This window comes from Rutidosis leptorrhynchoides, chromosome 3, assembly GCF_046630445.1.
Source record: "Rutidosis leptorrhynchoides isolate AG116_Rl617_1_P2 chromosome 3, CSIRO_AGI_Rlap_v1, whole genome shotgun sequence".
In the NCBI taxonomy this organism is placed as follows: domain Eukaryota; kingdom Viridiplantae; phylum Streptophyta; class Magnoliopsida; order Asterales; family Asteraceae; genus Rutidosis; species Rutidosis leptorrhynchoides.
The window spans coordinates 570331280-570347623 of NC_092335.1; the positions used below are offsets into that span (position 1 = coordinate 570331280).

The 16344-nt window shown below is 29.8% G+C and overlaps 1 protein-coding gene across 1 annotated transcript; it reads left to right on the forward strand.

Annotated features, from left to right (window-relative positions):
• The first annotated feature begins 12741 nt into the window (after positions 1 to 12741).
• Positions 12742 to 15126, forward strand: LOC139898639 (transcription factor DIVARICATA-like). The gene is made up of 2 exons (XM_071881391.1): positions 12742 to 13754; positions 14539 to 15126. Exons 1-2 carry the CDS (start codon positions 13348 to 13350, stop codon positions 14954 to 14956), a joined length of 825 nt encoding a protein of 274 aa, XP_071737492.1. The 5' UTR covers positions 12742 to 13347; the 3' UTR covers positions 14957 to 15126.
• The last annotated feature ends 1218 nt before the right edge of the window (positions 15127 to 16344 follow it).

The window sequence follows — 16344 nt, forward strand, 5'->3', positions numbered from 1 at the left end:
TTGGAATCAACCTCAACCCTGTATAGCTAACTCCAACATTCACATATAGAGTGTCCATGGTTGTTCCGAAATATATATAGATGTGTCGACATGATAGGTCGAAACATTGTATACGTGTCTATGGTATCTCAAGATTACATAATATACAATACAAGTTGATTAAGTTTTGGTTGGAATAGATTTGTTACCAATTTTCACGTAGCTAAAATGAGAAAAATTATCCAATCTTGTTTTACCCATAACTTCTTCATTTTAAATCCGTTTTGAGTGAATCAAATTGCTATGGTTTCATATTGAACTCTATTTTATGAATCTAAACAGAAAAAGTATAGGTTTATAGTCGGAAAAATAAGTTACAAGTCGTTTTTGTAAAGGTAGTCATTTCAGTCGAAAGAACGACGTCTAGATGACCATTTTAGAAAACATACTTCCACTTTGAGTTTAACCATAATTTTTGGATATAGTTTCATGTTCATAATAAAAATCATTTTCTCAGAATAACAACTTTTAAATCAAAGTTTATCATAGTTTTTAATTAACTAACCCAAAACAGCCCGCGGTGTTACTACGACGACATAAATCCGGTTTTACGGTGTTTTTCGTGTTTCCAGGTTTTAAATCATTAAGTTAGCATATCATATAGATATAGAACATGTGTTTAGTTGATTTTAAAAGTCAAGTTAGAAGGATTAACTTTTGTTTGCGAACAAGTTTAGAATTAACTAAACTATGTTCTAGTGATTACAAGTTTAAACCTTCGAATAAGATAGCTTTATATGTATGAATCGAATGATGTTATGAACATCATTACTACCTTAAGTTCCTTGGATAAACCTACTGGAAAAGAGAAAAATGGATCTAGCTTCAATGGATCCTTGGATGGCTCGAAGTTCTTGAAGCAGAATCATGACACGAAAACAAGTTCAAGTAAGATCATCACTTGAAATAAGATTGTTATAGTTATAGAAATTGAACCAAAGTTTGAATATGATTATTAACTTGTATTAGAATGATAACCTACTGTAAGAAACAAAGATTTCTTGAGGTTGGATGATCACCTTACAAGATTGGAAGTGAGCTAGCAAACTTGAAAGTATTCTTGATTTTATGAAACTAGAACTTTTGGAATTTATGAAGAACACTTAGAACTTGAAGATAGAACTTGAGAGAGATCAATTAGATGAAGAAAATTGAAGAATAAAAGTGTTTGTAGGTGTTTTTGGTCGTTGGTGTATGGATTAGATATAAAGGATATGTAATTTTGTTTTCATGTAAATAAGTCATGAATGATTACTCATATTTTTGTAATTTTATGAGATATTTCATGCTAGTTGCCAAATGATGGTTCCCACATGTGTTAGGTGACTCACATGGGCTGCTAAGAGCTGATCATTGGAGTGTATATACCAATAGTACATACATCTAAAAGCTGTGTATTGTACGAGTACGAATACGGGTGCATACGAGTAGAATTGTTGATGAAACTGAACGAGGATGTAATTGTAAGCATTTTTGTTAAGTAGAAGTATTTTGATAAGTGTATTGAAGTCTTTCAAAAGTGTATAAATACATATTAAAACACTACATGTATATACATTTTAACTGAGTCGTTAAGTCATCGTTAGTCGTTACATGTAAGTGTTGTTTTTAAACCTTTAGGTTAACGGTCTTGTTAAATGTTGTTAACCCAATGTTTATAATATCAAATGAGATTTTAAATTATTATATTATCATGATATTATCATGTATGAATATCTCTTAATATGATATATATACATTAAATGTCTTTACAACGATAATCGTTACATATATGTCTCGTTTAAAAATCATTAAGTTAGTAGTCTTGTTTTTACATATGTAGTTCATTGTTAATATACTTAATGATATGTTTACTTATCATAGTATCATGTTAATTATATATATATCCATATATATGTCATCATATAGTTTTTACAAGTTTTAACGTTCGTGAATCACCGGTCAACTTGGGTGGTCAATTGTCTATATGAAACCTATTTCAATTAATCAAGTCTTAACAAGTTTGATTGCTTAACATGTTGGAAACATTTAATCATATAAATATCAATCTCAGTTAATATATATAAACATGGAAAAGTTCGGGTCACTACAGAAACGTGGTTGACTCTATGTTGGATCGATTTGTCCGAAAATCTCTTTTTAATGTTAATATTATGATATTATGATTATTATATTATATATTTGTATAACTTATATGATTAATAATTAAGATTATGATTACTATAATGATTATAATTCATAATTGTAATTATAAATATGATTACGATTATTATTTTTATTATTATTACATTTTAGTTATAATTCATATAACTATATGATTATTATAGGTGTAATATTTTTTATACATGTAAACATATATATATATATATATATATATATATATATATATATATATATATATATATATATATATATATATATATATATATATATATATATATATATGAAATATAAAAAGCTTGAAACTGTTGTTATTATTTATGTCATAGCTTAATTTTTAATTTATGACAAACTTATGATAAGGAAAATGAAAAGACTGAAAGTAATCATATAATTTATGACATATAAATTCTACTTATTATTATGAATGAATGTTTATAACTAAAGTTAAATTAAGAAAAATAAAAAGATACGTAACAGTTATTGAAAAGTTTATAAGGTTTACTACTCTTGGTAATGTTACATATCTTTATTATAATAGTTAATAAATAATTGTTAGTTTCATATCAATTGTTATTCAATGTTATGAACCTTCAATTTTATTCTATTCACGAGTTTTATATTGTGTGGTATAGTAATACGTAACGGTTCATATTTATATATAGAAGTTTTTTTATGTAGTCCAATTATTATAAATCTACTTATTGTCACATATGAAGTCATAAAGAGAGACCTTCAAATATTTTATGGTAAATTGTAAAGGTAACATATGTTTTAATATTATGAATCGCACTACAATATGTAAGTCTTATAATGTAGTTTGGCATCATATGTTTATTCATTTGACCACCCTTAGTAAACATTTATTTATGTATAGTTTCATGGTTAGTACATATGACCCGAATAAGCAGATTTCCATAGTGCCAAACAAAACATATGCACAAAATTCTACCTGAAAACTTGCAAAATGGGACCTACATCGACTTTCACTTCAAAGTTAATATGTTATCAACCAACTCCCGCCATGACTCTAACTATTCGGAACACGAGTTTCAAAATAGTGAAGATTGAGACATGTCGTGCAACGCACGGGCATTGCCTCCTAGTAATGATAGTAATTTAGAGTTCATTTATATATGTATATTTTTATACAAGTTATTTTATAATTATGTATGTAGTTTACTTTCTTAGATTTCATTCTAATATTATTAGTATTTGTTTTGTATTTGTATATTAGTTAAGTAATTACTCTGTAATATGTAACAATCGTTTAATTTGTGTTTATGTATATATATATATATATATATATATATATATATATATATATATATATATATATATATATATATATATATATATATATATATAATAAGAACAAAATTATTATTATTGATTTTTTTATTATAAAAAGAAATAATTTAGAATTGTGATTAAAATTTGGTATAGTTCAAGAAGACTTGCAAGAGAATATAAGGTTTATGTGTTATTCTTTTATTTTTGAGATTTAATGTAATAAAGGGAAATTATTTATAATAAATAAAGATAAAAAGTAATAAATTAGTTATATATATATATATATATATATATATATATATATATATATATATATATATATATATATATATATTACTTAATTTTGACTCCTTATTGTAATTGTGATTAATTATCATATACGAAATGATAAGTGATGATGTAGTAAAAAAAATTGAAAATTTAATAATTATGCACTATTCATTATGTATACATAAATTATACTAATAATAATAATAATAATAATAATAATATAATAATAATAAATATTGACTCTAAGTGTCATAAATATGCTCATTAACCCAACTTAATTACTATTATTTTTTTACCCAATATAATCTCTTAACCACTTGGTAAAAATTAATAATCTTATCTTTATTATTATTATTTTATTATACACTTAAAAATTGAGTCCTACACTCATAAATATAATTTAACTCATGTATTAAATTATAGTAAAATGGTAAAAATTTTAAGGTAAAAAATTAAACTTTTAACCAAACATTTAATAATATTAAAATAGTAAATAGTAACTAATAGTTAAAAAGTTAACTAATTTAATACCTAAGGTAAATAAATTTTAAGCCTATTGAAGTTATATCTTAAATAATAGTAATAGTTATAAACTTTTCATTTTCCTTTAATTAAATACCTCATATTACTATTCCTTTCATTTTCCATGAGATGTTACAGTTTTTTCCCCTATAAATACTCATTCTCATCTTCACATTACTCACATATTCAAATGTAATCCATCATCATCATCATTTTTGTAGGTTGTTTTGCTCTTTTTATGTTGATTTCATCAATCACATTACATCGAACGTATATTGCGATATCACTATATAAAGATGTTATTGAGGTTCATATAATTTTTTTTCTTCAATTTTTGTAATTGTTTATCAATAATGATAGTAATTTAGAGTTCATTTATATATGTATATTTTTTATACAAGTTATTTTATAATTATGTATGTAGTTTACTTTCTTAGATTTCATTCTAATATTATTAGCATTTGTTTTGTATTTGTATATTAGTTAAGTAATTACTCCGTAATATGTAACAATTGTTTAATTTGTGTTTATGTATGTATGTATGTATATATATATATATATATATATATATATATATATATATATATATATATATATATATATATATATATATATATATATATATATATATATATAAATATATAAACAATATAAATATAAATATTATGATAATAAGAACAAAATTATTATTATTATTGATTTTTTTTATTATAAAAAGAAATAATTTAGAATTGTGATTAAAATTTGGTATAGTTCAAGAAGACTTGCAAGAGAATATAAGGTTTATTTATTATTCTTTTATTTTTTAGATTTACTTTAATAAAGGGAAATTATTTATAATAAATAAAGATAAAAAGTAATAAATTAGTTGATATATATATTACTTAATATTGACTCCTTATTGTAATTGTGATTAATTATCATATACGAAATGATAAGTGATGATGTAGTAAAGTAGTAAAAAAATGAAAATGTAATAATTATGCACTACTCATTATGTATACATTAATAATAATAATAATAATAATAATAATAATAATAATAATAATAATAATATTAATATTAATATTAATATTAATATTAATATTAATATTAATATTAATATTAATATTAATATTAATATTAATATTAATATTAATAATGTACGAAGTAAAATATATTCACTTAACATAATGGTTAAGAGTAATTCTCTATATTCCTTTATTTTTCTAATTGATGAAAGCAAGAAATTACATTTATTTATTTACATTCATTTATTTTGTAAATATAAATAAATTCATTTATTTATCTCAAGATAGTAACTATAAGTTATAAAAATAATTTAAAGTTGAGTTTTAAGATAGTGAGTTGAGTAGTAGTAGTAAATATAGTTTGCTTATAATAAAATCTTGAAGATTCATAATTTTATACATAATAATAATGTTTAATCTTTAAACATTATTATTTTTGATTTCAACACACTAATTATTAAAGCTTACTATAATTTTTGATTTAGATGATAATGATGATGATCTACTCATACAAACGATACATTTATCTCTATCGACTTTGAATTTTTCATCTAAACACCTAATGAGAAATGTATTTTGAGTTCTTGATTCTTTATAACATAGAGTCTGTGCGCATATAAGATTTTTTTCCATATATATTCCTTTATTCTTGCATTATAATTGTGTTTTTAATTATTGTTAGTATTAATAAAAAGAATGTTAAAGTGGCACATTAAAAAATATGGGGTCTTTTCTTAATATTGCATGGATAACACTTGATTTTGCTTATCCTTGAGGGATACAACTTTTTTATACACATTGTTAAAATTGTTCGTGGTTGATTTTTATTTTTATATGATTATATATTGTATTGTATTATATGTCCAATAATAAAGTGTACCTATAAATAACACCTGAATCTAAATTGTAATGCGCAAATGAATATGTACACGACAATTGCTATATATTAAACTAAGTAAAATAATCCAAAACAATTGATATTATCAAAAACGTAATAAAAATTGTATGTTCATTATAATTAAATGTATGTAAACTTTGATAAATTTAATTTATGTTTATTGTGCTAATAATTTTTTGTTCATTTGAATTTTAATACATTAGTCATACATTTTACCAATGTGATGGTAACTATTTTTCTAATAGAAGAAACGATTTTTTTTGTTTACTTTGGTGTTTATTGTTTATTTTGTGACATATCGGTTTTATGTTGTTTGATTAAATATATAACCTTAATACATTTTATTATCGAAAGCTATGAGTTTGTATAGGACAACATCATGGTTTACACAAGATTTTATGTGATTATTTACATTTGTTAATTGATTTTACATGAATTCGCAATGACGTACTCATCAAAGATCTTAGCCAACTCGACGATGGAATCATTCAAAAAATTATTATCAAAATCTTGAAATTTGGGGACAACCCGTGCAACGCACGGGCATTGTCTACTAGGTTAGTAATTAAGATTGTGTTTGTACACAATTTAGTTTCCAAGACTAGTGGCCATGTACACCTTGTGTGGAGAGGCAAGATACTTTTGGTCCCAATAAATTGGCGACTGTTCGAAAAATCCAACAACCAAGTCCAACCGGTTTATTCTAGACATCACTTTATCCGGAATATCAAATTATGTAAAGGCAATAGTTGGGTTGATTTGATTTATAATTGTATTTAAAATATTAAAGCAATATAATTAAAATAAGCTAGCTAGCATGCAACAGCTAAGGACAGAGAAGACGTGGTTCACCATGATTTAAGATAACGTAGTGTCGAGATGATTGCGAGACCCTCATTGGATAGATATACCTTGGTGTAAACACTAGATTCCCTACTAATTGATTTCTCGATTAGCATGTCACGAGGAACTAGGCTATCGTGATTCTGATCCGATGGACTATGCTCAACTCCCAACGCTTTATCCGATTTTAAGGATATAAGCGACCCATCTTGGATGCAATGCATACCTTGGGTGAATGAATAGAGTAGCATAGCCATATATATAGAATATCCAACCTTTCTTAACACCTTAGTGTATCACCCAAGTGAGTGGTCAAGGATTGTGTTTCGAATTCCTTTCTGTTGATGGTTTGGTAAAATCTAAGGGTTTGTAAACAAATTAGAACCTCTGATAGTTCTTAGTGATCCTTAAAGATTTATAAGCTTAGTTTGTATTGCAGTGCGTTAAACTCCCATTTATGATATAAACCAGTCCTTACTTAAATCTACCCAATAAATCCCTTAGTTATCCACCATGTACTACACTTATAGTGGTTCCATAGCTTCTAACCTTGACCATGCTCAAGTGGTCCTATAGTAGATCAACACTGTACTCTCCCGTTGCAACAGTATTTCCCCGAGTCTTATACTCTTGACCAATGTCTTGATCTGGTCCTACGTTAATTCCCCATGTACTTTATAGTATTTCATTTCTTCAAATCAAGTTTCAATCTTTTCAATTTATTCCGGAACACACAATCTTTTCTATTACCAATTAAATCAACTTCCCAAGATTTAGCTATAACCTCATCTATTCCATCTACATGAAACCACTCATCAAATATTTTGAAAGGTTTCAGCCCAAAGTTTATTTTGTTATCGAGAAGTACAATTGGACAATGATCCGAGAAGAATCGATCCAAAGCATTAACTTTGATATCGGGCTAAGATAAGAGGAAATCATCCGAAACCAAAAAGTTATCAAGCTTGCTCATTTTAATCCCGTCATCGCTAACCCGTGTGAATTTCCTACACCCCAATGGAATCTCAACCAAACCATTTCTATTGATAAAATCATTAAACCACTTTGCTCTTGTAATTTTAAATTCACAATTAAACCTTTCAGAGGCGTCTCGTACCTCATTAAAATCACCACAAAGAACCTACGAAACACCACTTAGAGACATAAGATTATCTAACCCTTCCCACATCCTTTTCTTACTTGCATCATCATGGGGGCCATAAATATTTACTATAACGGATTCTTCTCCCGAAACTTTCCAATGACCTCGAATTGCAATAAAAAAATCACTAATTAGTTCACTATTCGCTACAAATTGAGTTTTATCCCAAATTAACATTTAACCCCCTGATTTACCCACAATCTCTTTTTGACAAAAACAACAATCCATTGAACCCCAAAGGGCAAAAAACCAATTGTCATTACGAAGATGGCATTTGGTTTCTTGAAGGGCAAGAATTGTCAGTTTTTCCTCGAAACAAATTTTTTTGACATCCCCAAATTTACTTTCCTTCCCACGCCCAAACCCCCGAACATTTAAAGAGACAATCTTCATAATAAAAATAAAGATACGAGAGGAAGGAAATGACCTATTGACCAGTCTCGGTCCATTTCAGGCCCAGACCAGTGGCGTACTCTTCGACCCTCACGCTGCTTTCGGAAATGATATGCTTTATGTTTTTCTTTTTGTTGCTTCTGTTGCCAGAACTGCCTTTCCCTGAATTCGATTTACCCTTTGAAATTGAAGTACCTCTCCTGACTTTCTTACTACCACAAGTTGTACAGTTAATACCCTTAACTTCATCACCATGTAATTGATTCTTCTTCGCAGCCTTCTTAGCATGTAATAATTTGGAAGATGCCTTCTAGTTACCAACAGTGTTCCAACAGCAATTGGAAGAATCAGAAACGTAATCCTTCTTCTTTTTCTTCCTTTTGTCAATCGTTGATACCGAATTACTTTTTTCGTTTATACCTGAAGCAATCGAACAGTTAAGACCCATAGCTTCTGATGAACCCTTTGTGTTGACCTTATCATCCCACGTGTCTTTTTTACTTACCTCATCACCTTCAAACTGGTCCCTACAACGAGCTGAATTAATTTCAGATCCAGGTTTTAATGGGTTATTGCCTGTATCTTTTGTTGGGCTGACAGATTCAACATCACTATCCGACGGATTAGTTTGGCCCAAGTCTTCAACGAGCCCATCAACTAAATTCGCGTTTGGTCTAGTTTGTCCAACATCATTCCCTACTTGTTTCATGGACCCATCCTCCCAATTAGGGCTACATGTTTGTGTTGGTTCATTAATCTTAGATTCACATTTAGGCTCAATATCATCAACAGGCCCAACATCACATTTTTGTTTCATAGATCCTTTTACATAACTGGGCCCACCCTTTTCAGAGGATCGATTGGCAGGTGAATGTTGCATCCCCAAAGTCTTGGAACCTGAAGCAGCCGAATTACTTCCACGCCTCATCATTACTGGCGTCTCTTGAACAGTCTCCAAAGCCTCATCATTAATGTTTTCAAAAAGTTGTCGGATACCAATGAATTCTGACCCCTCATTTTCTACATCAACATTCCGGCCAAGATTCCGGCCATGGCGCCGGTCACCATCAACCGATTCTTCTTCATCATCTGAATAGTAGTCTGAATCTGATGAGAAAGTGTTCGAAATTCCATCAGCTCCCTCTGAATCAGAATCACCCCAGTTTGAAGTATCATTATTTTCTAAATCCAGTTCAATTAGGTCAGACGTTTCACGAATTTGGACGAATTTAAAATTATCTCCTGCTAATAATTTTACAACCCCATTTATCACTTCATCTTCCCATGTATGGACCACAACTTTTGCAGAAGTAAGATTTTGATCACCTAGTATGATATTACAGTTGCTAAATTCAATCGGTTTACCCCACCACTTCGCGATAGATTCAAACGTAGAGATACACCAATATTTGAAAGGAACTCATATGATTTCCACCCACGCAGCTCTACCAGGATTAACATAAGAACTGTCCCAAATATTAACATTGGAAAGGCATCATTTAATTGGATGTCTCTCAGTCTTCACTATGTTGTTTGCAATATCCAGGGAATCACAAATTAGCAACACACGTAATCCCCCAATGTATTTGACATGAAACCCTAGATTGCCATTAACCTTACCAATGGTAGACAACAAGTTTAAGGTGTTCAAGTTTTTTAGTTCACCAATAATCACCCTATCAGAAAACCCAACAAGTGGGTTCTTATCATTGACATTAACCACACGAACCTTCTCAAACTCCCTTGATTTTTTCCACTCATTTTTCTTTTTAAGTAATTTGGTTCGAAGATCATAATTTTCACCCCGTCGATGGAAAGAACCAAAGAAATGGCGTTTGGAAATGATATTATTCGCTAAGTAAGTCGTGTTACCATATGCCTCATGTAGAGATGGGAAACCATCTTCTGCATTAACCGCCGATTTCTGAATTTCAGGTTCGTCAGACTTCTTCTTTGGTGTCCACCGGAAACCAGATTTTACAGTTCCAGTAACATTTTCTTGTTTAGGTTTGTCCCTTGAAGTAGCTTTGAAGACCCTGATGGGTCTATCATGAAAACGTATACTTTCCAGATCATGCAACAATTTCAATTCGTTTTGAACCCCATAAAACCTTGCGAATGCAAATTTGCCACCATGTTTCAATCTCCTAGCAACCATGTAAATATCCTTGAGATCCCCAAACTTTCTGAATACACACCACAAAACAGGGATGGTCCAGTCGTCAGTGAAATTAAAGAACATGAAAGATGTCAATCGATACCCGAAGAACCTTGTTTCTGATTACCTGAAGTTTCCCTCTACCGTATCTCGAAGCCCGGCTTACCTTGTGTACCCTCGCCGGAAAAACTCTCTCATTCCTCACATTCTCTCTCACACACTCTCCCTCCATCTTTTAATTTTCTTTAAACATGCTTTAAATTACTATTACAATAACCTCACTGCCCCGAAACTCATATCCTTGATTACTTGTTATTAACAGCGATATAACATGGGAGGAGAAGTAGTAGAGATGGCAATGGATCGGATGATGCAATTTTCACCTCCATATCCATTTAATTTTTCCTCATTCATATCCATATCCATTTAATTTCAGTTCATCTGTCGATATCCATATCTGATGGATTAAGCGGGTTAATGAATATCTGTTGGATATCAAATGAAATGTTAATCTAACGATGAATTTATTAATTTAATATAGATTATAACGAATGTAAATATTTAATCTTTATGTTTTTGATTTGTTACACATGTTTGATTGTAATTTGTCGCCGACTGTGAATTCAATTAAGCAAAATACGTTATAATATAAGTAAATATACGTTTAAACTAATCTATATATGTAACTTTGAATATTGTTAGTAACCATTTAATAAGTGTGACTATCACAACCCTTATTTTTGTTAATAATTTAGTAATTTATAGACTATATGTATATGTATATCGATATGTAGATGTATATGCATATATTTTAATACCTATATATGTATGTATAAATGTATTTCGGGTGATAATGGATATATTCGTGGATGATAAATTGTCATCCATATTCGATCCACGAAATATTTAGATCATCCATATCCATATCCGTTAATGGTCCATTTACATTTTACAACATTCATATCCATTATAAATAGATCGGATCGGATAGATGTCCATGAATGGAACATCAATTGCCATCCTTAAGAAGTAGAACTCTCTTTCTCTCAATTTAATAGTCATCTTTTACTGGCTATTTTAAATTAATAGTTCACTGTAAAAAATAGATAAAAATAATGAGATAATGTATTTTTGCATCGTAATTTATGTATGTAAAATAAAAAGGTACGTTAAAAATTAAAAGATAAAAGTATAAAGTAAATAAAAGTATACTACTCCTTATTATAATCATTTTTAGGAAATTTGTATGTTTTTTACTACTATTAACTATTAAATTTTAACGAAGAAATAATATATACTCTACTACTCGGGACTATTATCGCATGCCTACAAAATACATCTAATCCAATCAAAATTCACTCCCTTTCTTCCCCACTCTCATAACCCTTTTTTTTTTTTTTTTTTTTTTGGTTAAAGCCAAAAATAAGCTACAAACTTAGACAAATGTATCGATGTCGCCCACAAACTCATTTATGTCCTACTGTCGCCTACAAAATTATAAAAAAATGTGCTGATGTTAATATTTCGTTACCGGTTACCTGCTGAACCGGTAAAGTTAATTATTTAACTTTTTTTATTCATATTATATGTCCCGATGTCGCCCATATACTTTCAGTTGTGTCCCGATGTCGCCCATATACTTTCAGTTGTGTCCCGATGTCGTTCATATACTTTCAGTTCTGTTTCGATGTATCACCAACGTGTCATGACTACTTAGAAGCCACGTAATCAACCATTTTGGTTGACGGTTAAAAAAAGTATTTTGTTTATATTAGCACATTTTTTATAAGTTTGTAGACGACAGTAGGACGGAAATGAGTTTGTAGACGACATTGGTACATTTGTGTAAGTTTGTAGCCTATTTTTAGCTTTAACTTTTTTTTTTTTTTTTTTCATTCCAAACAAACTTTAAATTCATTTCTTGAACAGGGTATGATTGCTTCTCACTTCCCCCTCTCTTATTTGTTCATAAACCTAGTGAAAAGGAGAAAAAGCTCCAATCTTTACTCAATTCACACAACCCAAAATCCATGAAGATTCATTACCACCCCTTTCCTAATTAGGATTATTAAAAAATTACCAATCCTGAAGCAACCAGCACACCCTTCTTTCCAATTTTAGAAACTAATATGGGTTCAAATCTAATTCAACATTTTTAGTTGTATTGCTGTTTTAGATTTTCAATCTTGATTTTGTTTCCAGAGAGAGATATAGAGTGGATTTGCTTTTGTTCATTCCTCTCACACCCCTCCATCTTTGCAGAAGTATTTTTCTTCTTCTTTAAATTTGAAAAAGGTGGGTCTTTTTAAGATTCCTTGGATGATTGTTTGTGGAGGCAAACAAAAAGAAAAAAAAATATATATATTCTGATTCCACTTTCAACAAAAAATAGTTTCTTGGTTTAAATTAAATGTTACCTTTGTAAGCCCCTACCACATTTCTCTCAATCTTGAAGAAAACCACCTAAAGATTTGATCTTGATTATGGGTTATTCAATTAGATTATAATGAAGTGGGACAGTGTAGTTCTTTCACCATCATCATCATCATCATCATCATCATCATCATCATCATACATGTCAAATTCTTGATCAAGTTATATGATGGAAGATAACATAAAGAGTACAATTTGGACTCCAACTGAGAACAAGTTATTTGAAACTGCTCTTGCTAAGTTTGATAAAGATACACCTGACAGGTGGCAGAGGGTGGCAGAGATGGTTCCTGGGAAAACGGTGGCCGATATTATCCGACAGTATAAAGAATTAGTAGATGATGTTAGCAGTATTGAAGCAGGATTTTATCCAAAATACAAATATAATTGTAGCAGTTCTCCTTTTACTTTAGAATGGGGAAACAAAAATGGATTTGATGAGTTCGCTACACCTTCATGTGGCGCTCGAGGGAAGCGGTCATCAGGTACGCCGGTTGTCGCATTCATGGATGCGGTTCAGCCTCTTGAACAAGAAAGAAAAAAGGGTGTTCCTTGGACCGAAGAAGAGCATAAGTAAGTTTCTTGTTAGTTTTATTGTTACATTTTTAAGCTTGGGTAAAGTATCGGTGTTGAGGATTGTTTATTTAATCATCTCAATAGTTTAGTGGTCGGAGCCTTTCAGGAGGTTTCAGCTTCAAATCTTACTGGAAGCATATTTTTAATATGAGGTTGCCAACATGAAAAAACCTTATTCGTTTACTTAAAGATTGTTTACTTATTGAAGTTTTCAAATGACATCCCCTTAGGTTGTCTTTAAAAAAATCTAAAACATGCTTAATCTGCTTGTACATCAAAACTAACCACTCACTCTATGTATCAAGTTAATGACATTTTTAAGGGGCTGTCAGTAAATTTTTTTTTTTATAAAATATACTTTATTCGTCGAGCAGAACATGAAAAAACCATATTGGTTTACCCAAGAATTGTGCATTGTTAATTGCTTCTCTCTTTATTGTTTTTGACATATAAATAATTTGAAATTATTTTTTATAATTGTTTTATCTCCTGAATATAAGGAGTTAAGCTAATGACAACCTAAAAGTTGTCTTTAGAAGATTAGGACATCCTTAATTTATTTTTCCATCAAAATTAACCAGACACCCCCTAAAAATAATTATCACCAATCATCAGATTGTACCACGCACAAATTTATTCTTAATAACCCTTAGGTTGTCATTAAAAAATTTCTTTAAAAAAAGTAATTTAGACCTTCTAGAATTATTATTTTTTTGTATTAATTTTGATATATGCATTGAGTTTATTAAATTGATATGGGTAATTGTTATTTTGATTACAGATTGTTTTTATTGGGATTAAAAAAGTATGGAAAAGGAGACTGGAGAAACATTTCAAGAAACTTTGTAGTGACTAGAACACCAACACAAGTAGCAAGTCATGCTCAAAAGTATTTCATCAGACAACTTTCTGGTGGTAAAGATAAAAGAAGAGCAAGCATTCATGATATAACAGCCGCTAATGTTAGCGAAAAACATATTTCTTTGCCGGAATATAAAACAATCGATTCACCGGAGCAATGCAAATTCCAATGGAATCAGCCAAACAGTAAAAGCACAAGTATGGAATTTAATCAAACACACGTGAATTTCTTCATGTGTGGGGACAATAGTGTCGCTAATGGCGGTTTACATGAATCTTACGGTACACCTCAGAATACGGTTTTTCAGATGCAACCCAATATGCATTACCATCAGTGAGAAAATTTGGTGTGATGGGCTCTTAGTTTTTACTTTCATTCATGTTTTTTTTTTCTTCGGGTTTTTGCTAAATCGTCATACTGTTTTTATTGTTTAATTTTAGATCTTTATGAAGATTATATAGTTTGTATGTATTATGCACTTTTTTTGCACATAACCAAGATTCTATTTGATCAATGATATATACTAGTTATTCTTGATCAATGATGAGAACAAAAAGCATGAATTTCCTTGTACTAATCAAGATTCTTAATCACTTGTTTAAGTTCTTAATCTATGGGTGTAAAGTGTAAAGTATAAACCACTCTTTCTAGTCAAAAAGAGATGTTCATGTTGTCTTTAAATATGTGCAGTGGCAGGACTGTTATGACAGTAGAGCCTTGGATCATGAGATTTTGACTTTTTTATTTCAAGATTTGACCTGACAATTCCACTAGCACATGGAAGAAGACTTCTTCAAATGATTAGTACTTTACAAAGATAAGTTAATTATAAGACCACTCCCAACCATGACGCCGTCATGGGCACTTCCTCAGCGCCACATCAGCTTTCTCTCTCCTCCTTTCTCACCACTTCCTCCCATAACACTCCCATAACACACCATTGCCAACCATGACATACTTCCTCCCAATCACATACCCCACAAAATTAATTAAATAAGTAATGTACAAGGTTGTTTATGCTAAAGTACAAGTAAATAAAGCAAAGAAAAAAAGAAAGAGATTAAGTCCTCGTGCTGAAAGATGCTTGGGGAAGAAACAGATGAGGGCGAATCTTGTGAGGGCGGACTGAGGGCTTGGGAGGGCACACCAATGCCAATGGAGCCCTCGAGGAAGAATGGTGAGGAAGGGGTTGAGGGCGGACCATTGGGAGTGGTCTAAAAGTGTTAACTAATAAGTTAATAACTGCATCTACTAATGAATCAATGCTAAAGGTTTAATATTTGTGTAAGATATTAATATTTAAAGAGGCAATAGTGTTAAGTGTGAATGGACTATTCACTATGATAGCATATTGATTCGTGAAAAAAAACTACAGGATATGTACTTTTTATTTAAAGCATCTTCAAACAATTTAGTAAGGGGAATGATTCTCGCACACTTATAATTGATCCATACACACTATTTTGTACAAAATTTACATTTATATCCCTAAATTTATTTAGGGAATTGAACCTCTATAATTATAAAGTAAGGGTATAATAGTATGTTTATGTGTATGGATCAATTATAGATGTGTGAGAATCATCTCCCATTTAGTAATAATATGATATTTATATTTATATATTTTAGGGACGACAACTGTTGATGCATTAATGTTATGTTTGACTATTCTCCATATCAACTCATTTACTTCTGAAAATCATTCTGGTTATGATTATTATGAAT